Genomic DNA, 26,392 nt, shown 5'->3' with positions numbered 1-26,392 from the left:
TGAGTCACAATGGCGGGTCCATCAGCTTTAGGTTTGATGTCTGGGCATTAGGTTTCTCTAAAACCTGTGTATTATTCACTTGGGAGATGCCGACATTGGTTCACAAAACATAGTCCCTCGGTTTTAGAACTACAAAGTGGAGCAAATATATAATATTTTGAGTTCTGTTACCTGTAACAAATGGTAGGACCAACACTGTCAAGACATGGATGAATTATGATAGCTCCCTACACTCAGCCCCGCCTTCTTAGAATTAATGTAATTTTGTACCATGTGCAAATACTGCCTCCAAAAAATAATCCTAAAAAGAGGGGAAGTGATCTGGTGTCCCAACAAGGATGCCAGTCACCAGACAGGAATCCAGCAGGTCCCATGTACCTCCTGGGGACAACCTTGGTTTTACTGATTCTCGTCTCTCACTCTCTCTCTCCACATGCGTGCACACATACACACAGATTATATGCTCTTTCCACGTATTTTCTGTGTGTCTCTCTAAAATGTGTGGTATGAATCTAACTATATGGAAGTGTTTATTCTAAGTAACAGTGTAGTTGTTTTTCTCACTACTCGGTAGGTTCTAAGGAATCAATTCTCACTGCTCTTCCTTTTCTGTGCTGAATGCAAGGACTTTATCACTCAAAGGCCATTGCTAAAATAACAGGAAGCCCACATTGGTGCAGACCTGCTGTGGCCCCTTGGCTGTGATGTTGCTAACACAGAGAAACACCGAGAACACCAAGGCCTGACACCTTCCGATTTGATTTCTCCTTTTTCATCTTGAATATCTTTCTGGGACAGGGACAGATTAGAGCAAGAGGCCTTGCGTGTGCAAATACGTGGGAAAGGGTGAAAGGCTGAACAGTCAAAGGAAGAACTCATAAAGGGAGGCAAGTCATTTGAAATAAAAACATCTCGGAACTTCTGGGTTATACCAAACGATCAAACTCGCTGTGCTAAGTGTTATTGTTTCATTTGCCAAGTTGATGCCTGGCATTTTAAATGCAGCGAGACACACTGCGCTCCTCAATGTGGTGGTTTATTACTCTGTAATGGAGTGAAAGTCACATATCAATATAAAGATTCAGAACAACATTACCGAGGTCCCTCCCCCACCCCTGGAAACAGTCTGATGTTCACAGACGCAGTCTTTCAGGCACTTGTAGGGGGTGACAGAATTGCGACCCCACTCAGCTAGCTGGGTTGGCTCTGGAAGACACGACACTGGAAAAACATCTCTAGGCTTCCCTAGCACTGTGATTATATACGCCCATTATGAGTGGTTGTATATTCGTAATGAATGCACACACATTTATCAGTATTTTTGGTCAGGTGTGTACACCTATGAGTTGACTTCTCAACCAGATTGCTTGTGTCTGAATCCTCACTTTGTCACTACCGGTATGACCTTGGGCAGGTTATGTAACTGCTTCATTTCCGGTTCCTTCCTGGCAAAGGTGATAATAATCATCCACATTCCACAGGCTGCTCAGAAGAGGACAGGCACTAATGCCAGTGACACCCTTGAAACAGGGCCTCGCGCATGACTCACCCCCAACAAACACTAGGTATTCTTGTATTTGCTTTGGTCTGATCTACACTGGACAACATTCTCTGACAGCTCTCATTTTGAGAAAAATAACCACAGACTTCTCAGCGGCCAGTTGGAGGAGCCATGGCACGCTCTTCAGCTGCGGCGCCAGAGTTTTCTTGGTGTGAAAATCATGGACAGACACGTGAGGGGCATAAGCTGTGCCTTTCTTGGTGTCTGAGTTACCCCAGTGGGACAGCAGCGTGACAGTGTCCCACACGGTGCTGCTCTTTCCTGTCCTGATGCCCCTCCTTCTTTGAAGATGGAAATTTCCAAACCAAGCAACAGAGGTCAATGGTTTTACAAATGTCTGCCAACGAAAGCTCTAATTTTGCACCCCTCTACTGTCCAGAAGACCTCACGTGGAGGAGGAGCATGTGACCCTGGGGCAGCAAAACATGGCGCATAGAAGAATTCACAGGCATGGACTGAGTCTTTGCCCTACAGGGCAGCCCCTCTGAAACGAGGAGAGGGATCCAACCTGAAGCACTAAAAAACAACAAAGCAAAAAAAAAAAAAAAATCCCCCCAAAACAAAACACCAAAAACCAAAACAACAAAACAAACCCATGATCTTGGAAATGTTTTGTTGACAGCCTGGCGTCCGAGGAGCTCTGAGCTTATTATTGGCAAAGGGCCCGAGATTCCTGACGGGGTGAGCTAATGCTTACTCTCACCCAGGGAAAGGCCCCAGTCCTAGACAGGCCGGTGTGTGGGTGCACATGGGTGCGGAGTTTTTAGATCATAACTGATCCCGTGTGAAAACCTGTGGCGACCCTGCCTGGAGAACCCACTGCTGGTAGCTGGACGACCTTCCCGAGTGACTGACTGAGATTTCAACTCAGAAGCAAAACTGAAGAATGAAGGTCAAGGTTCGACCCTTTAGAACACTGCACCTTGATTCTTAACTCCTCCGGAACTACCCTAGATGACCACCATCACCAAGCCGTCCGCTCCAAGGCTTTCCTCGTTCAGACACAGCCAGGGGCAAATGCAGACGAGATTGCTCATGTTGTGCTACAACTCAGCCTCTCAGACCGGAGAAGTAGCAGCAAAGAATGAGCCGTAATCAGCACTTTTATCTTTTTAGTTGGAGATTGTGTGTGGCCTTCAGAACACAGAACATTTGAAGAAGCATAAGTTATATTTATATATAGAAGTAAGCTATCTATTTCCTGGTTACTCAAACTCTGTTGAGATTATTGAAAGCAGGGCTTTAGGGGTGTGATATTTCTGTGTCCGCTTGACTTTCTTAAATATTAAATCAAGAAAAAGTGCTGAATCAAGCTTTTATAATTTGTATCCAAACTTTAATTGCTTCAGTTTCACAGACCAGTGACCAGCACTTCCTTTGATATTTTAATTGGCAATATAAAATTCACAGCGTTGATTTTTAGTCCTGCATGTTTAAATGCCCCTTGGCTGGCATTAATTAATTTAAGTTCCTTTATTTGGAACTTTTAAGAATTGGAACAGGGATGAGCTAAAATTTACTACCGAAAAAAAGGGTTTGTTAGCAAACTAATACCCTAAGCATCACAGGGAGATATTTTAGCATATCTAAGAGAAACTTATTTTTTAAGCATTTCAGAAGCTTCTACTCGTATAAAAAATTTAACATGTTGATTGAGCAGTATTTATATCTGTTCATTAAAGTGCAGCTAGCGACTTTCATTTGATATAATATCCCAGCAGTTCTTATCATCTTTGGCATGACAGAATACTCTGAATTTTAAAATAATAAGACTGCATTTTGATATTTATCAATAAACATTTTTATTAACTAGTCCCCAGTAGTCCAGTTAATGAGATTGTTGATAGTATGTGAAACACAGGAAGAGGACTGGAAGCATTTTTATATTTCACTGAGTCATTAACAATGGACTGTACTGGTCATTTCTACAGATGTTGACCATTGTTCAATTTACTTTTCTTCCTGTCCCCCACTTGGATGTCTTTCGTGACTTTCACGCTGGCCAGGGAAGGAGGGGTAAAGAGCAAGCCAGGCAGGATCCCAACAGCTAGGAAGGGAAAATGATCGGGGGGTGGGGGGGAGAATTGGAAGAAACATCTAAAAAGAATTTTCATTTTTTTAAAAAGATTTTATTTATTTATCTTTTAGAGGGGAAGGGAAGGAGAGAGGGAAAGAAATATCAGTGTATGGTTGACTCTCGTGCGTCCCCTGCTGGGAATTGGCCTGCAACCCAGGCATGTGTCCTGACTGGGAATTGAACCTCGAGCCTTTGCTTCGCAGGCCCGTGCTCAATCCACTGAGCTACATCAACCAGGGCAAAAATTTTCATTTTTTAAGCTAAATAGAGAAGTTCCAGTGTGCTCTAGTACCTTGGTTTTGAGTAATCAATTAACTAATTAATCAAAATTTTGATGAACTGGTTATGAAGCAAACGGAATCTCCATTTTTGTCGGTAATTTTTGTCATCTGATGACTGGGGCTCAAAAATGTCGGATATTTTCTACGTCGCCCTGTTCCTTGTCACCCACGCACAGTGTGTCCACTCCTTGAGCTTCTTCAGTCTATTGGCTGGGTCTTTTCACTGACAGCCTTGCTCTTTCAGGCACCTGGCATCTCATGGTTTTCTCAGTCATATCAAACCAGCCTGAACACGGGCACCAGGGTCATCTCCCTACAAGGCCATGTGCGTGTGCCACCATCACACACAAGATCAGAAATGGCTCCCCGCTGTCCCTGTCACCCTGAGAGGGAAGAGTCACTCCTCAGAGCACGCAGGGCCCTCAGCAACCCGGCCCTCACCTGCCTCTCTCCCTGAACCCCTCATTATTGCCAACTTGAGTCCCCCACTCACATCCAGGTGGGTCTAAGACCTCTCACCATGTCTGTTCACTGCTTTCCCAAACCTCAATGACCTGACCTGACCTGTTCTCTGCTCTTGCATCCTGACTGCACCCTCCTTTCTCCTGGCAGAGTGTAGCTTTTGACCTACGTCTAATACTAACCCTTGGAGGAATAATTTTTTCACCACACTGCCATCTCTCAGTGACCCCCCTCACCCCCAGAACTATACTGTCCCAGCAGAAGCTGTGGGTATGATCAAGTGTCAAAGAATAATATTGGTACTTTTAATCCATTGCACGACCATCTTCTCTCAACGACTCCACTGTTCAGTTCTGAGAGCACAGACTTGGGCTCCTACCAAAGCTTGTCAAAGTGCCCAGCACAGGGTAAGTGATCAGGGACGGTGGCTCTAGTGACCACGAACATCAATACAAAGCCCAAGCTGTGCATGTACATGCATGGTACACACAGGAGCACACGTACAGCCAGGATGACATACAGAGGAAAAAGGGGACAGAGGATCATGCGAGAAGGGTTACAGTGAGTATCACTGCCAAACACCATGAGTTAGTACATCACGAGTTCATTTTATAAAGTGTTGTTAATAATAATGTAGCTCTAACTGCATAGATTTTTTCCCAAGAAAGAAATTATAGTGCCAATTAATGTGTCAAATGATTATGAAATAAAGCTAGCATTTTGAATACCGAGGGAGTTACTCTGTGGAAACCTAGCCATTCGGAGCCATAGAAACTGGCTGTGGTACAGGGGAAAGAACATTCTTTTTGGCGTGGTTCAAATCTCTGCTCCTCGTCTCCGCATACTGATCTCGGGGAAGACACGCGAGCTCCTCGGGCCCCAGCCCCTCCCGTGTAGCCCCAAGGCTGCGGTGTGGTCCTGCAGTCATGCGTGTGTGGGGAGGCTCTGGCAGTGCGCCTGGCGTGCAAGAGGCCCGCTCGTTAAAAGGCAGCTGCTTTGATCGCTTTTCTGCAGTGCCTCCGGCTTTTTCACAGTTAGCAGCAGCGCATGCCTGTTTGTCTTTCCACTTCCCTCCACAGCTACAAAGAAGGCAAGGCCAGAACAATTTTGACATTCTGCTGTGGTTTCTCACAGCACAGCTTTGCACGTGCAGGCGTCTGGAGCGATTTTAATCTCAGCACGTGGCTGAGCTACTCACTGGCAGTGCCAGCCAGATTGACAGGGGATCTGGAGAGAGATTCGGGGGGCCCCTGACTGGTCCGGGTAATACGTTACGGCCACCCATTTTTTTCCAGGAGAACTTTGGATTCGATTTCCTGGTTGCCAACCTCTTTACAGCAGTTTAAGTGGGTTACGCTGCCATACTAATCTCAGGAAGCCAGGGGCACTACTGCACATTTTGCCATCCGATGCCATTTTGCTAGGTGTTGGAATGGCCAGACTGAATGGAGCACATCCAATCTGTCTTGCTCTTTGTGGCTTTAATTTAAAACAAAGGGTTTTCCCCCTTTCTGTCGTCTGGAAGAACGTTTTTAGTGGAGAGTGTCCTTACATTAGCTCTTCCTGTATCTGCCCCCGCTACGCGTACACAGCAAACAGAGTCTGGGACGTTTCGGGGTCTCTGCACCCGCTTCACCCAGATTCATCCTGGGCTCCCAGGGCAAGCCTTCCCCCACAAACGGAAGTCCATGGAAGCACTACGGCTTCAAACTCCAGCCCAGTCCCTCTCTCGAATCCGGGCAAATATAAACTACAGCGGTGATGGACTTACCGGGAAGTTAATAGATTTACCAGGAACTCCTCTGAGTTCCTTCCAAGTCCAGCTAGGGCTCTGGCAACAGGTTCACACCATCTTGGGTTTTTAAAAACTTGCCAAAGTAAAAATATTTTGAGACTCTTTTCTTTGAGCAGAGTCCCCTCTACTGAATAAGCTTTGGGCCCAATAACCCAGGAGCTGCCGTGGCTGTTGGCCAAACTAAACTCTCCCGTGCTTCCAGTTTTGTTCTGGTCCATGTGACTTAGACGATGTGAGTTAGGAACTACAGTTTAGGAATATTTTTTGTATACAAAGATGTTCATTATAATAATTTTGGGGTCTCAAAATTTATTTATCGCCTTGAAAATACTTTTCAGATTACATTACACGATACAATTTGCAATATACCAGATAATGTTTGTTCTTTAAGCGGTTTTAATCCCTTAGACGTCTGTGATACCGAGTTTCCCCTCTCATGACAAAATGGTGATAGGAAAAAATGTCAGAGAATCAGAATGGAATGTGAAAAGAGCGTTTGAAATATAGAATAGCCTTTAAGCAAGATGCTTACCTATGTCTAAAATCTTTATTTCTTGGTGGAAGCAGATAAAGAAGGTGAAAAAAAGCACAGTTAGAAAAGGCTTCTAAAATATAATGAGTTGAATACTGAGATCTTAATTCTTTGTATGGAGAACTGCAACTAAAGCAGCAATAACAATGAAAATAAACTTTGTAGGTCAAGGCTTCTCAAATAATTCACAGAATAGAATGATTTTGATAATCACATTTAAATGAACAAGGCAAAGACAACAATTTGTTACTTTAACTATTGACATTATGGCTAATCATATAGGGAAACAATTGTAGGAAAATATTTTATGCCTTAATTTCAAACACTGAAATAAAAGACTAACAGTATGTATCACAAGGTTATTTATTCTAGAGACAACTAAAGAGACCTAAATATCACGATTCTACCCTACCAGAGAAGAGAACACTCACTGGAGCCACTGAGATATTTTATACACTAGATGACTTCATACTTGTTTATGTATTTACAGCAAAATATATACTCGTATGTGTTGTGCTTTTCCTAACTTTATAATCAAAATGGCCTTCTTTTTCTAGGGAGAATTTTAAACATTGGAAAGGCATGTTTAAATAAACACATTAGGACATTAGATTGAACATTTTTCCCCCACAAAGGCATGTTTGGTTTTCATTAAAATCCCAAATTGAGGAAAGACATACCTTAGTTCTAAAACACTCGTTACATTTCCGGAAGGGAATATTCGGCGGACATAGTTGAAATCCCCCACATACAGACTGCCATCGATCCCACAAGCTAACGCCACCGGGGCCAAGAGTTTATTACCATCCGCTTGGCCGTTGCAACTGGGACACGAGATGCTGCGCCTCCGGCCATTGCCCATGATACTGCTGACCACTGGGGGCTGCTGGGAGATAAACTGGTTCTCCCCATTTCCCTTGTACAGAATGCCTACAAGACATAAAACACAGTTTTCTCACCATGGAAAGTGTAAAGATGAAAAGCAAAGGGGTTCGCTGTAGATTGAACCCAAATTTAGTGCTATTCAGGCTTGGACTGGAGAGACTTTTATTTAAAGTTCTATCGGAAAACATTCAATTCAATCACCTACTGGAAAATATCATATGTCAAAATACATAGACTGCACATGAAGAAAGCTGTCTGCTAGGAATTTAAAGAATGGCCGGTGAAAGAAACAAAGGGAGAACGAGGAAAACGGAAAACCCACATTCTCCACATCAGTGATTCTCAAACCCAGCTGCACGCTGGCACCGACTGGGGAGCTGTAAAAAAATATTGATGCTGGGATCTCACGGCCAAGAGATTCTGATTGCCTTGGTGTGGGGGCAGCCTTGGCAATGCGAGTTTGGAGAACTCTCCAGCAGATCCTAATGTCAACCAAGTTGGAGACCCATGTTCTAAATCATGTTCTTTCTTTAGGGATGAACAAGTTTGCCTAATGGCTAAATGATGCTGAAAATATTATAAATTAATCTGATTAATAAAATGCACACCGTAATATGAATTTCTTCTTCCTTAAAAGTTTATCATTTTTTAAGTTAAAAGTACTTTATGGAAAACAAAGTTAGGAAGTATATAGCAAACTTCCGATATTTTGCAATACTGTCAAAGAATATTCTTCATGCTTATACTTTTGTCTGATATAAGAAGGCATGTTCAAAATTTCAAACATAATGAAACTGTTGTGGAAGGGCCTATTAATTATCCAAAGTGATTCTGTTTTACGGCATGAAAGTGTCAATGAGGTTTTAAGAAGACAAAAATGCCAATCTGTTCCCTTACGATCGTCAATGAAAATCTGAGAAAAAAATCCAAATGAATACACAGTATTTTCATAGTTAGGAAGGAGGTTTGAGTGGAGAGTCTAATTTTAGTCATCTGTCGTGGCCACAGCACACAGATTAACAGCTCCATTCTGGTCTCGCGTCACTGCCCGGTCAGCTGTCATGGTTCTGTACACACTTCGTGAACCTCCTCAATGTGTCACCTGCATGAACCACCTGCTGCTTTGACCTGAGAGCTGTACATACGGTCATTACCGACTGTACTACATCACAAAGCAGTTCTCCAAGCCAACGCTTGTATTTTTCAGCAGGTGAAAAACTGAACTGTGAAGAGAACCAGTCCCGTGAAAGTACACCAGGAAACTTGAGAAAGTATATTATCCTCCCACTTTGGAACAGTTTTAAAGTGAAGAAGAGATCAAAACAATTATGTTCTCTTTATCGCTCAGCACATTTGAGGTGGATTCTAGGATTACTTTTTTTAATGCTTTGCTATTTGGGTGATGTAACAGTCATAGCAAATTCACATAAGGAAACCAGGAAAGATAAAATAGGTTTATCCATATTTAAGAAAAATCATCTACGTAAGGCTAGATCATAACCATAGATCAGATGCATTTTGCCTTAAATATTCAGAGAATGTGTTAATGATACCTAAGATCCTTCTTTCTGTGATGATGTTATTTGATAACTATGAAACTATAATTTCCTCTAAGAGTCAGCTCTGTAATTCCCATCAGAAGAATCCTATGAGCCAGGCTTCGCCCTTCTGTGCCTGACGCATTCGGTCATTACTATGAACAATTAATTGGTCTTTTGTGGTTCTCCTCTATTACGACAGAATAGAAAGATGAACGTTAGAATATTTATTTCCATGTTCCAGGGTGCCCGCACAAACACCTGTCACTGTCTCTATTTTTGCCTTCCCTTCTTCCTTGAGGTATTTCCATAGCTCATCCACCTTGTCATGATTGCAAATCACTTTGTTTATTCAATTAGACACATGTCACTTTGAAAAGCCACTGCTTGTCAAACTGTTCCTGGATACAACTTGAAATCACATTCAGTTCATTCCACAAATAGGTTACCTCGCATTTCAAAACAACATGTATTTTATAATTTATGACAGTTTTTTGGAGGACAGAATTTGGGCGAGGCAAGTTTTTACATCTGAGCTGATATTTTAATAAAAGCTAGCTGTTATTATTCTGGTAGAGTGTGTTTGTATGTGTGTGTGTATTTTATCATACATATATGCTCAGAATATCTGCAGTTCTCTTAATCCCTGTGAATACCACACTGAGTGATGGATATCACAACAGCATCAAATTACAGAGTTACCAACTTTCCTAGAGATCGCTGCTTGTAGCTTTCCTCTTGGTTCATAATCTCATGGATGAGATCCTGGGGTTAACTGGTTATGAACCTGACCCTGCAGTCTCAGAGTAACTCAAATGCATCTACAGCAGTCTCCCTGAGTTTCATTTGTAAAGAACTTTTGAAGGTATAGAGCAGTATGCCCAATGGTGTGAAATACAATTTCAATAATTTAATCAAGAGCAGCTCCCTGCAGAGTTGGCACAGGCTCTGCATTCTGAAAGCCCACGATGAAGCCTTGTGTTTGTAACACTGAACACTGAGGCTACCGCTGCTCGTATGCCTTATCATGAGACGGAACGAAGTCACCGTCCTCCTTGGCCGGAGGCTCACTTGACCTTCAGGGGGATCTAGTGCCGTGTGTGCTTCAGGGGGGTCTAGTGCCCCTGCTCCCACACTTCTGGGGTGCAAACCGAACCACAGCCCGATGTGCAGGACACAGTCAGAAAGGGAACAGCGCTTAGTACAGCTATGAAATAGGAAATCACAAGGGGCTTTCTGTTTGGTTTTTTTTTCTTAGTATTGATTTGCTCAGTTGCTATTCTCTTTGGGAGGTAATGTATCAACTAGTCCTGGCTTGGAGACTACTTTAGATTTAGTATATTTGGAGGCTGAAAATATACCCTCTCCAAATTAAGTAAAATGAAAAAAAAAACCCAAATATCAAAGCAACATTAATCTGAAAAAGTGACCATTAATCACAGTCAAATATTTAGTTGTGTTGACTGCTAACTTCAATATTATGAACTGCCCAGGAACCTCTGCAAAGTCAAGGCTAGATTATTTCATCAAGACCGAAACCTCCTTCCCTGGCTGTCTGCAAAAGGGGAGTCGAGTTACTGCCTTAAGGTTCTGCTTTTCTAGAAAGTACTTACAAAGTATCTGAGATGTAGCTGTTATGAGGACAGAATGTAAAGACAACAGCATTTATTTAGCATAAATAATATTCTTTGTGAGATTAAGCTGGTCCAATTTTGCAAGTAATGTTTTTCTTTTGGCTTGTGATAGCTAAAATATGTTTTTTCAAGAGTACATCCACTTGTATCATAAAGGCTACTACAAGGTTTACTCTGGATTCTTGCTTTCTTCTCAGATTGTCCATTTCTCTTTTCCTAGTATTTAAAAAGTCAAGTAACAGTCTGTGTAACCCAATTTGAGTGTAAGGATATTTTTTTCCCTCAAGTACACTCTATTGAGAATTAAAAAAAAATCTAGACATTCAGAATAGACTAATTACCTAAGGGTTAAGATCTAGTAGTAACAGTTTGATAAAGTAACATGGATTTTTATTTTTTATTTACTTAAAACAAACTCCCCCTCCCTCCCCTTAGGGTAAACCTTCCCAAAGCACTCTGGATCAACGCATTGGCTCCCTGTGACATCAGACACTGCTGGGTGAATCCGTGGTGAGGACACCCTTCAGTGCAGCGTCCAAGGGCAGTCACTCACATTCTGCTGGGAGAACTATCTTGGTAATGAATCTATGAACATCACCACATTTGTTAGAAGAGTGTTATGTAGTTCCCTCTTCGGGCTGCTGCAGACTTTAAAAGCATGGAAGACCCCTGAACACAGACAGGTTTGAATTGTGTGGGTCCATGTATACAAGGATTTTTTTCAATAGACATGTAGAGTATTGTCAGTATATTTTCCTTCCTTATGATGTTTCTTAATAAGATTTTCTTTTCTCTGGCTGACTTTATTGTAAGAGTACAGCAGGTTATATCTATCTATCTATCTATCTATATCTAATCTATATATATATATAACATGTAACATAAATGTTAACTGACTGTTTATCGGTAAGGCCGGTCAGCAGTAGGCTATTAGCAGCTGAGTTTTGGGGGAGTCAGAAGTTATATGCAGACCTTTCACTGAGCAGGGCGTTGGCGCCCCTGACCCCGGTGTTGTTCAAGGGTCAGCTGTATACCCTTATTTTTTTGCCTGCTAATTCTAATCCTAGCACCTACATAGAACAGAATGTTGCAACACGATGCCTCTGAAGGTGAGTGATGTGAACTCTCCGTGGACAAGACCTTACCGTTCTGAACATCGAGCACGTGATGCTTATCTAAGGTCCAACCGCCCATGTTGGATGCGTCTAGCTCATAGCCTTGCAGGACGGCGGTCCTCTTCTCCCACAGGGTCAGGTCCAAGCAGGACTCGTACTCATAGCCAACTGACACTGGAACCAAGACAGATCAGAGTTCATCTGTCAAGTGCGGCGGAGTACGACTTACTTCCATTATTTCGATAAATCTGCTTTTCTCACAATTGTGTTCTGAGACCCTATTTCCATTTATTTATGGGCAGTGTTTATTTTTTATATGAGAAGATATAATCATATCAAAGATGTTTTTCTAAAAATGTGACCTCCATATAGTATTTTTGTATTGATTTAATGGAAACTAGTATCTTATCTCCCCCAAACTACTCTTTACAAGGGCTTCACAGCACAGAATGGATTCAGGTTGGGCACATGGTTCAGTAATTATCCGAGATAAGTCAGCCCCACAGGGCATTTAGATGATAACCACTAAAAATCATATTTGCTATCTGAATTACGAGAGCTATTTAGTTTCCAAGAGAATTAAGTTATGAAAAATATTTATAATAAGTAAAATTCAATACAACAAAAAACCCATATTATCTCATTATCGGGAATGAACAATGACATTAACAGTAAAGTAATGTAAACAGATCAGGAAAACCCCCTCAGAGTTTACAAGGAGACACGGATTTTTGAAATTTAGAACAAAGGGAAGGAAGTGGCAATTTTCTGATTGATTTAAATGATTTAAGTCCAAATTACACAGAATTTTGAACAGATTTTAGTGTTTGTTAACTTAAAAACTAATAGAGTAAAGTGCATGTCCTCCTTAGTTTTCGATGTTCGGAGCCTGAATTGGATGCTATTCTATGTATATCTCAACGTGTCAAACATATTCCACTTTCCTGCCTCCCAGAGACACAGTGGGTTTGCCTGATGTATAAAGAATATTCATTTTTTTCATTTTTTAAATTTAATTATTGTTCAAGTACAGTTTTTTGTCTTTTACTCCCATCCCAGCCCACCCCCCAGTGCTCCCCACCTCCCTCCCATTTCCACCCCCCCAGTTGTTGTCCATGTGTCCTTTTTACTAGTTCTTGTGAGTATTCTTTCCTTGAATTGACCAGTCCTTCAAAATTGATCACAGTGAGTTTGGATTATTTAATCCAAAGGGCTAAAATAATTTGTAGGCACAAATGTCTGACATCCTGTTAAACGTCACTATGAATTGAACCAACTGTTAGACACAGAAAATGATTTAAAAAGGTAAGGAAAGGGAGGGAGATAAAATTATTTAAAAAAGAAGAAAATAAAAAGTGATGCAATAAAGGAAAAAAAAACCTGAAAAAAATATGACAACCTCAAATCTCCTTCAGAACATGCTTCTAAAATATAATCTTGGCCTCCCCCGGGGTGGTACATTCTGTTTCTCCTCATATGCAATACATTCCGTTTCCCGTGTTATCTCTAAGCCAACCTGCGTGTCACTTCCCTGTGACAATCTTACTGCCTTTCTACCTGCTCATCCATTGGCTTCCATGGATTGCAATTATTTTTAGGTTAGCTCTGAATCAAGATGATTTTTTTGATGTAGCATGTAAATTTACTCGGAACTTACCAACAGCTTCCGACAGACCGTAGACCTTCTGATTATATGCATCTGTTTTATCCCATATGAACGTATAGGCCAAGTTCGGCGAGGCAGGGAACCACTTTTGAAAGAGCCTTCCTACCACAGCCACCATTAGGTGAACCTTCATCAGGTTAAACGGTATGACGGCCTGGGTCATGGTGATCTTGAGAACGGACTTGTACCCAGCAGCTCTGGAACTCAAGTAGGAAAGTTTCAGGTCTGTCCCTGGGATTGTGGTTTCCTCATGCAGCACCTAGGTTTGCACAGAGCGAAAAAAGCACCAAACTGTGACTGCGTACAACTACGAGATAAACCATATGTAAAAAAAAAACAAAACAAGTAGAGCAACTGAGACACAAGAGTCTTGAGCTGCTATCTTACTCAATGACTGGACACAGCTCTGCTGCCGGCCCGACTGTTCTCCGCTGGACAGCATCCTGCCGTCTATTTGAAGTTCATCACACCTTAGGTGTCACTTCTGGTGCTGCCCCACCGGGCTGACACGCACCGATTTGTTAGTGTACGGTCACGGTGGCTTCTCTCTACCCACCCCTCCCCCTCGTGGCCCCGGGAGGCGGTGGAGCAGACATCTGGAAGCTGGCGGGCTCAGGACAGGCATGTGGTCTGGGCCAAAGATCTGGCCCCCGCCAGCTGCCTCAGTTAGGGACGAGACCTCTGCTGTGGCCTTGTCGGCTGGCTGGCCAAAACTTACAAAGGCAGGAGTGATAAGAGAGTCCACATCCAGGATGAAAGGTGATATAAAAATAGCACATTCTCATAATTAGCTAAATAAGCTGGAAGTCACCGCTGATTTTCAATATGATGGTAAATGAATTAACAATTGAAAGGTGCAGGAAATATCTCCCTACGAACAACTAATGTGTTATTGAATGCAGGCAAAAGACACTATTTACCTTTTGAAGTGAAACTGGGCTGTAAAAAGTTAATATAACTACCTCAACTACATAATTATCTTCTTTATGCACTTAAAAATATCATAGTCTTAACCCTACAATTTACCCATCAATGTGACGGGCTCAATCAATGCCCACAAATTTATACTGATGTATGCAAAACACATCATGCCAAAACATAACTGAGTTATTTTGAAAAATATATTTTACATAGTATACAGAAGTCTTCCTAAAGATTTCCGATTCTCCTTACTAATGCTCCCGTTGGTCTGGTATTGGCAGCTCCTCAGAGCCTTACTACACAGAGTGTGAGGTGCAGGGCTCTGTGAGTGCCAGACCGGAGCCAGGGCCCAGCCCTTCTCTGTGGAGAATTTCCCAGCGTTTTCAGAGGCTTTCCCGGTGGCCCTATCAAGACTCTCATCCGGCAGACCTAAAGGATGGCTCTTTCCCATCAGAAAATCATAGAACTCGGTGCAGTGCTCAGAAGTGCTTCTCTCCCCCAGCTGCTCTCACACCGAATGTAGGGATGGTGTACCCCTGCCACCTCCAAATTTTAATAGCTTATGGAGAAACCTGGATACTGAGGGTGTAGCTGTCAGTTTCAACGGGAACAATCAAACAGTTGGAAGAGGCACAAAAGAATGAACTAAACAGGCTTCCATCCTGGTCGGTGATCGGTGTTGGCGGGAGAAGGAACACGGTGATGCTATGTGATGGATTCAGAAGGCATCACTCTAGTGTATGTAATAGACAGACTCATTTATTACAATCGGACTCCTTGACCGAACACGCTGCCTGAGTTCAGCCACAGATGGTCTTAAAGAAAAAGTTTCTGAACATGTAGAAAGACTTTAGAGCTCTATCAGACAGAGGGAGACCACTGCAGTTAAGATTGGCAGTACTTTTGTTGGACTGAAGCCTATAAGGTGAGCAAACCAAACAGAACTCATTGTATTCCCACCACTGGGGTGAAATATCAATGGGTCAGTTTGAACACCAGATTCTGTGACTCCTGAATTGCCTGGAAAATACAAGTCATTGAGACCTAAAGCCTAAACTTTATTTCCTCTTCACTTATTTCCAAAGTGACTTCTCTTAAATTCGACAGGTTTTGTGTATATATAAGGGAATCTTTCATGACTATATTTCCTGTGACCTTCTAGGAGTTGCTTCTCTATTTCAAAATAACATGTGCTATCCTAATTTTAATAACTGACCGTTGTCTTTTCTGTCATTAACCTACTCATGGAATGAATATCTGTGATTTAGCTCATCAAAACATGGGTGTCTCCCGTCACTTAAACTGACCACACGCTACCCTGTATTAGTGTGAAGAGTCAATCCCGCCGGAGGGGGAAAATAAACCATTCTGCCCATTTTTTGGTAGCTGTGTGATTTGAAAGCCCCATTCTGGACCCCAGAAGCCATTCCGTTAGAAGCTCTCTCCTGCCAGTCCCACCTTCCAAATCCCTGTCTAATCCAGCCCCTCTTCTCCACAGCCACGGCCATTGTGATCCTTGGGCCCTGCCCATCTGTGCGCTGGGTGTGTATGAAAATGCGGCGACCGCCAGCTCTTCACGGATCTCTCTGCCTCCTTCTGTCAATCAGGCACTATTGTCACTTGAGTCAGCGTTAGAGAAATGCTGGGAACACTGCGTTGGTCCCCAGGTTCCCTTTGCCTAAAGAATTCAAGGTCTCCATCTTGAATTCCGGCTCCGATCTTCCTCCCTACATGTCCTACATGGACGTTGTTCACCAGTTTTCACGCAGCATCACCTGTTTTCACCGCTGCACGGTGGCTCACACAGCTTCTCCAACCTTAAAGCCAACTTCCTCAGGGACGCCTTCTTTGGCTCCTTAGGCATTGAGCTCTCTTCTGAACTTCCACAATTCTTCATTCAAATCTTTATCATACTTAGCATAACGGGATGCGTGTCTTATCATTCTTTTTATCCTAGCAGAATACCCGGTATCTAATAGGCTCTCAGTAGATTTTTCTGTCTACATGATGGAATGGAAAAAAAAAACCCTTTATGTATTTCAGAATTGTGGATTTGAAGCCTATTTTAATGATTTGTTTTGCTACAAATTTGCCACCTGTAGACAGACACTGCCTGTAGGTTAAGTCTATTTTAGATTGGCTAATGAGTTCAGTTACTACATGTGGACCCTAGGGAGGGAGTATTACACTGAGTAGATTACAGTGAGTTTCTGAAAGTGTCTATTCAAAGTCTGCTTGATGTTATGCAGTAAATGAGCAAGGTGTTTCTTCTGCATCATATTTGCCTGAGAGCATTTTCCATATTTTGTTATCCTAGACATTCTTGGCTTACTTCTTCTAATCTTTATCTATGCTCTCATTCTCTGCTTTAAGTGTATCTATAAAGTTGATGACTCCCAAATTTACATCTTCACTTTGAACCTCCTTCCTGGACTCCAGTGTTGCAGGACCGCTTCTTACCACCTCAACCCCAAGCACTTTTGGCCAGGCCACCATTGTTTTTGCTGTTGGCTACTGAGACTGCTTTCCGACTGGTCTCCTCGTTTCAACCTCCAGTGGCTTCCAACTACTCAAAGGAAGACGTTCTTATCCTCGCCATGCGTGGTCTTCAATGATTTGTTATTCGTGTGCTGCGCCCTTCGCCCCAGCCCCACCCACTGGCGCCTCCGCCACTCCCAGAGCCAGGGAAGCAGGCTGTTCCCTTAGGGCACTTGCCCCCTTGCTCTTGGCTCTGCCTGGAATGCTTCTATTTTTAAGGTTTATTCTTTCACTTAACGTTTCTGCTGAAATATGTCGTCAACGCGAGAGCTTCCCAAACCACACTTTGTAAAACTGCCCTCCATCCACTTTACCCTGCTTTGTTTTTCACATTGTCTTATTCACAACCTGACATATATTTATATATTCGCTGTCTCTTTCTCTCCTTATTAGCTGGTAAACTCCTCGGAAGCAGGTACTTCCTCTGACCGATGTGCTAATCTGTCACATTCTGACAGCACCTGATATGAAACACAAATTCAACAAATATTTGAAGAATGAATGTGACAAAGCTGATCTCTGCAGGTAAATTTTAAAGACCATGTATTTTTCCTTAGCTATTTATGAATAAAGAACATTATTACTGTACTGAATGCCCCGCCTTGCAGATATGAAAGTAGTTTTCATTGGAAACACATAGGAAAGAAAACAGCATCCAGATATTTCATTAGGTGAAATGAACAGTGAAAACATGGCCATTTTAAAGAAAATTATTAGATTTTTTTAACCTGTGGAGAAGAGGGCTTTCTGATTCACTAATTACAGACTTAAGAACTCAAGTTTTAAAAATAATATCTTCAGAAAATCCACGAACATTTCCTGTCAAAAATAACCTCCTTGAAAACATTTTTCCACTCCCAGTAAAAACTGAATGGTCAGTTACCGAGAGAGACGACCATGCCCAAGGGCGCCTGCAGTGAGCTGGTCAGGAGGTCCGGCACCCAAAGGCGGTAGAAACCCTCCCCAGGGAGAGACTCAACCAGCACAGATGTGATTAGCTGTTGAGTTCAATCTGTTTTTCCACTGGGCTACAACTACTAAATACCTACAGGTATATGCTGAGTAGATCTTCAAGAAAGAACTACTCCAAGAAAGAACGACTCCAAACTAGATACGCTGCCTTAACAATGCCTGTTTGGTGTGTGTGCACGCACACCGCATCCTACAGTTTGTCCTATGGAATGATTTAGAACGGCCTTCGATGCTGCCATCCTTTTCACACATTCTTTGGAAACCACATGATCTGGAAACAGTTCATGTGAAAGTGCTGCCTGCTAGAATATTCTACCTGTGTTTCAGGAATGATGGGGCTGTCTTCCGGGGAAGATCTGAAGAAGGTGGACAGAGGCGATGACACAATGATAGGATTGGGCCTCACAAACCCGCTCAGATCACAGCTGGGAATGTCGTTCTCTTCTTTCTTCATGACGAGAGTGTCCATCACATAAAAGACATTCCAGGGAATCCACACAGTGTGATACTGCGTGAGGAACGGGGACCGTTCAAACACCAGGGTTAAGGAAGCCCCGCCATTTGCCACCAAGTCAAACCTAAGGAAAACAAGACATGCCCAGTGAATCGTCTGGGTCCCATGTAATGACTCCAAACTATTTGACCTCCTTAAATCAACGTGCTTTACAAAGAAAATCAACTCCCCCCCGCCGAATTTTATATGAAGTAGCTTCAAATCTACAGGACATTAAAGAACTGGCCAATGAACACTCATATACCCTGTACTTAGATTTACCAATTTATTAACATGTTCTAAATTTGCTTTGTTATCTACCTACCTACTCCTTCTTCAGAATCATCTCAGCTTGCGTTGTACACACTATGCAATGTTACTCCTAGATATTTCATCAAGAATCTTTTCCAACCAGGAACATTCAAAACTACAACATGAACCCTGGCTGGTGTAGCTCAGGGGATTGAGTGTGGGCCATGCACCGAAGGGCAACGGGTTCGATTCCTGGTCAGGGCACATCCTGGGTTGTGGGCCACATCCCTAGTAGGGGGTGCACTAGACGTAACCACACATTGATATTTCTCCCTATTTCCCTTCCCCTCTCTCTAAAAATAAATAAATAAAATCTTTAAAAAAACCCACAACGCTGTCATCGTTCTTTAGAAAATGGAATCAACTTGTACAGAGGTTTATGGATACAGGACTCTAAATTTCTGCTGCATGGGCTGTTACAGATTTCTGGAGTCTAAAAGTCATTGTACCTCTGTATTACAAGGGACGACAAAACATGCTGGGTGGTAGAAGGCTGTCTAGTCCTTACACTTCCGACACTTCCAGCACAGACAAACTCTAGGACAAACTCACATGCCATCCTGTCGGGTAATGGTGTACCCATATTCCGGGTAATGGAAAAAGGAAACATTGACTCCAATGAGCGGGGTTCCGTCGGCAGTGAGCACCTGGCCTCTGATGACGGACGCGAGGCTGCGGGAAATGCAGAGGTAGAATGAACCCTTGTCTTCTCAGGCCGGCAGGATGATGATGTAGAAACAATTCAACCCCGAGATAAAGTAACGGTATGGCACGCAAGCATCACTCACAAAAACCAGACGGAAATACTCCCCAGACAGTGTCCCTTTTAATTCAGTGCAATTTACATTCTCTCAAGGCCTAGTGATTCACCTCGGGCTTTTCTGCCTTGCAAGCTGGTTTTGGAGAGTTATCCAAAGCCAATACTTTAGAGATGAATTTGATAATTATAAATTGCTGTTTCTTTTTCATAAATCACATGTCTGGTGTTTACATGAAGAAAAGTATACTTTCCAATTAATTCCGAGACAACCTGTAAATCTGAGGGGACCAAGTAGCCCAAGATTTAAGGGGGCAATAAGGAACACTTGCACAACAACTGCTGGGTCCAACTGCACGAATGCCATGAAACCCCCGCAGACCCAGGAGTTCGAGAGGAAATCACCTCTCTGCTCAGGGAGTCGCGAGACACCCGCCTCCACTTACGGGTCTACTCTCAGGTCCTTACTGCTCTGAAAAGCACCAGCCACACAGCTCCTGCAATCCGACTGCCTTGCCGTCAGCCGTTCCGTTCCGTTCCTTCATCATTTATATTATTTAGTGAGCTCAGCGAAAAAAAAAGGGCACTTCTCTTTCGCCTTTTGGGGTCTTTTCACTGCTTCTTTGGAAACATTTCCAACTGTGCTAACTAGTTAAATGAAGATTTATTGACTCCTTAATGGGACGCCCTGTTCTGCTGCAGGCACTGAAATTGACTAAGTGTGTGAATTGTGTCAAAAGTGCTTGAAACGCAAAGTTTGGTGAGGCATTTGCCGAAAGAGGAAACACCGTATTTAAAAAAACCCCTGTCCTCAGATTCACAGTCGTCAGCATTTCACGGAACTGTTGCTACCCCTACGAATCTGTATGAGGAGAGGAAGCATTCACCTCTTATTGAAAGGACTCTCTCCGGGGATAACGTGGGTGCTATCAGATCCTATAAGAAAACTGATTCGGTCATAGAAGGATTTGGCAGCTTGCTGAGACGGTGACTGTAAGCTTTGGCTAATGATGTCCTGCGGATCAGGCAGTCCACGGCAGTAGGGCTGGTTTTGGCAAGAGCTCTGTAAACAGCAATCAGGGTCCATGCAGTCCACGAGACCATCTGCAGAGAGGAACACAAACCGGTGAGAGGGTTCCCCTCCCTGTGCAGCGCTGTGGAATGTGTTTTGTGTGGGGGTCGGTTTTTTCACATCCAACGATTTGTTTCCTTCTCCCACCCCCCATCTGAGAGTAAGTCCCATGAGGTACACTTTCTGGAAACAGATGAACTATAAACACAATCCTTGCATAAAGTAAATGTTTAGATTGGAGATGGCCAAAAAGAATTGTATGTTGATTCTGAATAAGAAATAAAAAAATCACTAATTAGGACAATCTATTAGTAGCATGAAGTAATATGGATTAGTTTTAAGTATGACTACTCAAGCCTTCTATATTTCAGAGAGAGTGCACTAGGAGCTAATGTAGTAAGTGTGTATGGTAAATAAATAAGGACCTACAGAGGGTGAAGTTCTGATTTGGGAAAGGGTCAGAAAATAGCAGTCTGTGAAATGAAGCCAATACAAATCAACACAAAATAGATGAGATTAGTCAACCACCTTTTACAGAAACTGCTCTCCCAAGGAAGATAAAAGTGCGTTCCAAACAAAATTAAGGTCACTTCTCACATTTTAAACACGAGCCTGAGCTCTGGATATGCCTCTCTAAAATGGAAGAGTTAATTTAAAATGCGGCAAATGTAAATAAGCCTCCAATACTGGAAATCACGAGAAACTGTCACAAAACATTGACCTACAGTGTGGGTGATACAAAAAAGTCAAGGCCACAAAGACTTTTCCAGTGACTTCTCTGGGGACTCCAGGGGGAAACCATATTCCATGGTCCATGTACGTGTTTTGTTTGAAACATACGAACCAACCCGTTAGTGGATAAGAGTGTCAGGGTATGATGGTTTGATGACATGTTCCTTTAAGCTCATATTTCACTGACCAGTTGATACATACGTTTTCATCTGCTTGCCAGTGGTGGTACATTTCTCAGTACTGATTAATAAAAACATTGGTTTTTGAAGACTTTACTCCCTCTTGGGAGAACTGACAAAATAGTTTTCAAATCTTCAGACCTAAGTATCAGGTCTTGGCGGAATCCTATTATGGCAAACTCAGTTGAAAATGTCTAGTTGACCTATATATTTTATTTGCACAAGTGTTTTAAAATAACTTTTATAAAAAAACGCAGTAGCCATTTTTTTTTTTTTGCTGTAGGCTGCTTTTATTAATAGAATATAAGCTTGCCCCTTCGTTATCTGACAGCAAACTGAGACAAAAGAAAACAGACTAAATTGAATTGTACTGGTCAGTCCAGAAGAAGGTCAAAAACAGGTGAAGTAAGAACCAGGTCAGGGGTCCTGGCTCAGGGTCCTTAAGGGGTCTTGCCCACCTGAAGAAGAATGTGGTGAACACTCGTGATTTCTCCGAGCCCTCATTTCCCCTTCTTGGGGCCACAGCTCTGAATTCTCATTTGGGGATCTCTCCATCGCCCCCAACTCCCCCAAGTGCATGTTGTCCTCCATGTTTGGATCAGAAATGTACATGCGACCCGACTTGTCTAACCCGAGTGTATTGCAGGAACTTCTAAGAGACCCCCCTCAACCCCCCACCCGCCTGAAGGTGCAGAAGCTCAGGGCCTGGGGACTCAGCCATCCCAGCAGAAGCAGAGCCAAGAGCTGGGGCGGCAAAACCACAGGTCACAGGGACATCCCCGGGGGGGTCTGCAACCAGCTGCCCCTGACCTCCTGGGCTTTGCGATTTCAGAGGCAAAGGCATTCCCTTCTTCTCGTGCTTGTGTGGGTGGATTTTCTGTCCCTCGGAACTGAAAGGACTTAGTTTTTCTAGAGACAGTAACCAAAAGTCTTCTCACTACTTTCCTTACAGTTCAAAGTAAAAGCTTAGTAGGTGAAATACTTAAATTAAATTTCTGGCATTGGACTCATTTTTACATTAATATTTTAATTTTTTTGTTACCACAATTTCTATACACGTGAAGATGTCTGAGTCAGAATTTCCAACAGGCAGATCTTATGACGTATTGTTTCCTTCTGATAGATTTTTATGTAGATGTCTGTCACGCTTCTAAAAATGTGTTGTTAATTGTTTAAAACTGCATATTATTCCTTTGAAAAAATGAAAACCATGTTTTAATAAAATCAATGAAATTGAGCTCTGAAATTTAATTGGAATTTATTAAAATATTACTTTCTTAGCCAAAAGGCCATAAAAATGAAAAATGTCTAAATATTTCTCAGTATTTCTAGTGGAAGAAAGATGAAACTGTGCTATAGGCCTATTTTTCATGAGGGTTTATAATAATGCCATTCAGTGCATTTTCCCTCCATCTCTTTCAAAGAAATAGAAGCCCAGCTATTAAGACTCAGATTTTTAAAGTCATAGACCATTGAACTATGGCCCCCAAATCATTACTGACTTCAAAAAATTTGACTAAAAAACAAAACTCCGTGGATTTAGAATTCATTTGCTTGGGAGAGTAATCCAACACAAACCTTTAATATTCTTTCAGGTTTTCCCCTTATATTCATTCTTTAACATGAGTAGAAGCTACTTGACAGAGAAAGTATTTCTAAGTACTGTATTTTACTGTATCTCCATTCATCTGCTAAATGAAGGGTTAAATACTCCCCACTCTCTTCTCCCACAATACTCCCACCCTGTCTTCCTTTAGGCAATCTAGGGTACAGTGGCCAAAGAGAAAGGCTTAGATTTAGTCATTCATCTTTGTTAGTTTACAAAAAGCTAGTGTACATCTGGCATGTGGTCTGCAGGTCGTAAAACTGCATGGGATGGACACCTTCTGAACTGATCAGCTGGAAATGCATTTTTACAAGTCTCTCTGCTAACATCAATCAGAGACAGAATCTCATTTTCCATAGCCAAGATGCAGGGGCAGACTGTTTGCTATTTTTCCGCAGAGTTTATCAGTGACTTGCCCAAGCAAGTGACGGATGGTTATGCATCTGGCTCCCTATAACTTGAGAAAACATTTTTCATTCTCTGTCTGTACGCATATGGCTGGCGCGATCGGGTCCCACTAAGTTGATTACCAAATATATATGGTGGCAAACTTGTTTTTGTGGAATAGCTACTCAAAATCATCGAGATTGCATTTTAATCTTGGAAGTATCAGCTTGGCTTACATTTATATTGGTATAAAATCTGTACCTAATAAAATTAATCATAAAAAAGCTCAAGAAAATCAGAAATGTTCAAACGCACGGAATAACAATGTCAATAAAAATTAAGGGCCTTTTCTCAGTTTGAGCTTTCACTCAATTCATAATATTATTGCTCTAGTTCTCATTTTAAAACATCTTCTTGTCTTCCCTTGGGTTCTCATTGGCAAACTTATTTTGCAAATACTTTAGGCTCTGTGGACCATCTTGTCTCTGCTATAACTCTTCAACTGCTTTTATAGCAAGAACTAAAGCAGCCCAGCTGTAGACAGTATGTAAATAAATGGGCGTGACTGTGTTCCAATAAAGCTTTATTTATAAAACCAGGTGTTAGCCCAGGGGTCACAGTTTGTCAGCCTCTGGTCTTACTTTAAAGTTACTGCCCTGCTCTATTTCTTTTTATTCTTGAAATAATTCTTGATATTTTTTTCTGCCAGATTTAAACAAGGCACATTTTGCAAGATTATTAAAACTTCTGACTCCGCGTCTTTTCCTAGGTTACCCTCTGTGATGGCTTCAATCTGTTTGTCAAAACTCTTTCTTCTCTCAAGTAGCCATGGATGTCTTAATCTGTTTTTCAAAACTTGATTTATTGACTGAATAAATAGTCATGAATCTCCTTTCAGTAAATTTTCTTTTTTTACTCAAAGGATAATGCCCAGCCCCGCCCCCAGAGCATCTAGCACCCCCCTCTCCATTCTGTACCAGAAGGGGAGGTAGAAAGCTTACCTGTGGACTTCAAAATTTTTTAAGTGTATAGGTATACCTTTCATTACCCTTTTTAAGTCACCATTCTGCAATATGCTTGAAATTTATTTCTTTATTACTGAACTGGCATCAGGTTTGGTTTGTTGTACCCCCTTGGTTGGCCTATAACAGTTTTCTTGAGGACTTCACTTTAGTCTCCCTGCTCACGTCATTTCAGTGCAACAGACTCCAGGCTGATCATCCTCCTGAACTCCATAGCCACACACTGCCTTCTGGGAGCTTCCACCTGGATATCACGCAGGCATCAAAAACTCAACATGTCTAAAAGCATGGGACCCTTTCTACCCATGCCACCTCTTCTGTATGGCCTATGTCAGGAAACGGTTCCACGCTCTGCCCTCCAGTTTCCTGAAGGAGAAGCTCAAATGTCATCCTTGACTCCGCGCCTGCCTCCCTTCTTCTCTGCACACAGTTACCAGCTCCTTCTTTTCTTCTCCCTTTGAAATCGGTCTCTTCTTTCCGTTTCACTGAAACTACCCTCCAGGCTACACTCCATGGTTGCCTCTTGCCAAGATGTCAACAATAGCTGGTTTCCCAGGCCCCCATCTTGTTCCACCTCTTCCTTCTCTGGGGTTGGCGTCACCCCATCAACTTTGATCATTTTACTTCTTTAGCTGAACTTCTTCCTGTACTTGGATGCCGCTGCCTTCTGAGGGGGGAGGAGACCTTAACATGGCTGACAAGACCTGTTATGATGGCTGCATCCTCTGCCGGGAGACCGCTGATTGGCTCTGACTCCCCCCTCCCCCCTCCTTCCGAAGTCAGCTCAGACAACGGTCTCAGGGTGTTCCCCGAGGGGTCATGTACTTCACTGTTGCATCCCCAGCCTCTGAGATACTTCTTGGCCCCAACTTGCATATGATATATTTGCTAAGTGAAGGAAAAAATTCAGTTCCTAGGTACTGTGAAATCTGAACAAGCCAAAATAATGTCTTAAAAGCACATTCGTCTTGGCCAGGTGGCTCAGTTGTCCCAATATGCCAAAGTTGTGGGTTTAATCCCCGGTCGGGGCATATACAAGAATCAACCAATGGATGCATAGATGGGTGGAATAGCAAATCCATTTCTCTCTCTCTCTCTGTTCCCTCTGTCTAAAATCAATAAATAAAAATAAAAAGGAATATTTTTAAAAGGCATAGTAGAAACATCTACTGGTATTCCTTTATCAACTTTTCCCTGCCCTTAGATGCTAGGCCATTCTTTGGAGTCCTGTTTTGTTTTCACTCCAATAAGTATTTAAAATGTTCTTGATTAACTGGACATAAAGCAATTCACAAAATTATAAAAAGCCTTGGAAGAAAGGACATGAAATGCTACATATAATGTTACAAAGGCCTTATTTATGAAGACTTAAAACTCAGAATTGGTGAATGAAAGGTTCAGTGTTACGGAAATTTAATTCCCATCAACTGAACACTATTGCAAGACAAAAGGCACCACGCACAAAGGTGAAACACAAACCTGAACTGGGGATTAAATGTCTGCAGCACCCCTAACAAAGGGTTGATAAACCGAATAAACAAAAGGTCTTAAAAATTAAAAAGGAGGAGTCAAGCAACCAATCAAAAAAATGGGCAAGAGAATAAGTAGGCAGCTAGCAAAAGAAGGGATACAAACGGTCAAGAAATATATACAAAGATAATCAATCTAACTAGCAATTAGGGAAATGCAAATTAAAACAATAGAAATGCAGTCACTTTCAGCTGTCAGAAAAATCCATATTTTTCATTTCATTTATTTATTTATTTACCTATCTTTAGAGGGGAAGGAGAGAGGAAGAGAAACATCAATGTATGGTTGCCTTTCCTGCGTCCCCTGCTGGGAGTTGGCCTGCAGG

The 26,392-nt window shown here is 42.2% G+C and overlaps 1 protein-coding gene across 3 annotated transcripts in view; it reads right to left on the bottom strand.

Annotated features, from left to right (window-relative positions):
* TENM3 (teneurin transmembrane protein 3) overlaps positions 1-26,392 on the bottom strand; it is a 407,467-nt gene that overhangs the window by 43,083 nt on the left and 337,992 nt on the right. For 2 of the 3 annotated variants that reach the window (XM_037055127.1, XM_037055128.1), the window contains 7 exons: positions 20,427-20,643; positions 19,335-19,454; positions 18,294-18,555; positions 13,538-13,805; positions 11,911-12,054; positions 7,389-7,638; positions 6,709-6,729 (listed from right to left, as the gene is read on the bottom strand). In XM_037055127.1, the coding sequence (XP_036911022.1) occupies positions 6,709-6,729; positions 7,389-7,638; positions 11,911-12,054; positions 13,538-13,805; positions 18,294-18,555; positions 19,335-19,454; positions 20,427-20,643 (1,282 nt within the window). The remainder of the gene's footprint in view (positions 1-6,708; positions 6,730-7,388; positions 7,639-11,910; positions 12,055-13,537; positions 13,806-18,293; positions 18,556-19,334; positions 19,455-20,426; positions 20,644-26,392) is intronic. The other variant, XM_037055129.1, reaches the window with a different exon arrangement.

This window comes from Sturnira hondurensis, unplaced genomic scaffold, assembly GCF_014824575.4.
Source record: "Sturnira hondurensis isolate 20B ecotype Veracruz unplaced genomic scaffold, ASM1482457v3 Scaffold0008640, whole genome shotgun sequence".
NCBI classification, from domain to species: Eukaryota; Metazoa; Chordata; class Mammalia; order Chiroptera; family Phyllostomidae; genus Sturnira; species Sturnira hondurensis.
Note: the sequence above shows the minus strand (reverse complement) of the source record. Positions and strands in the feature narration are given on the sequence as shown.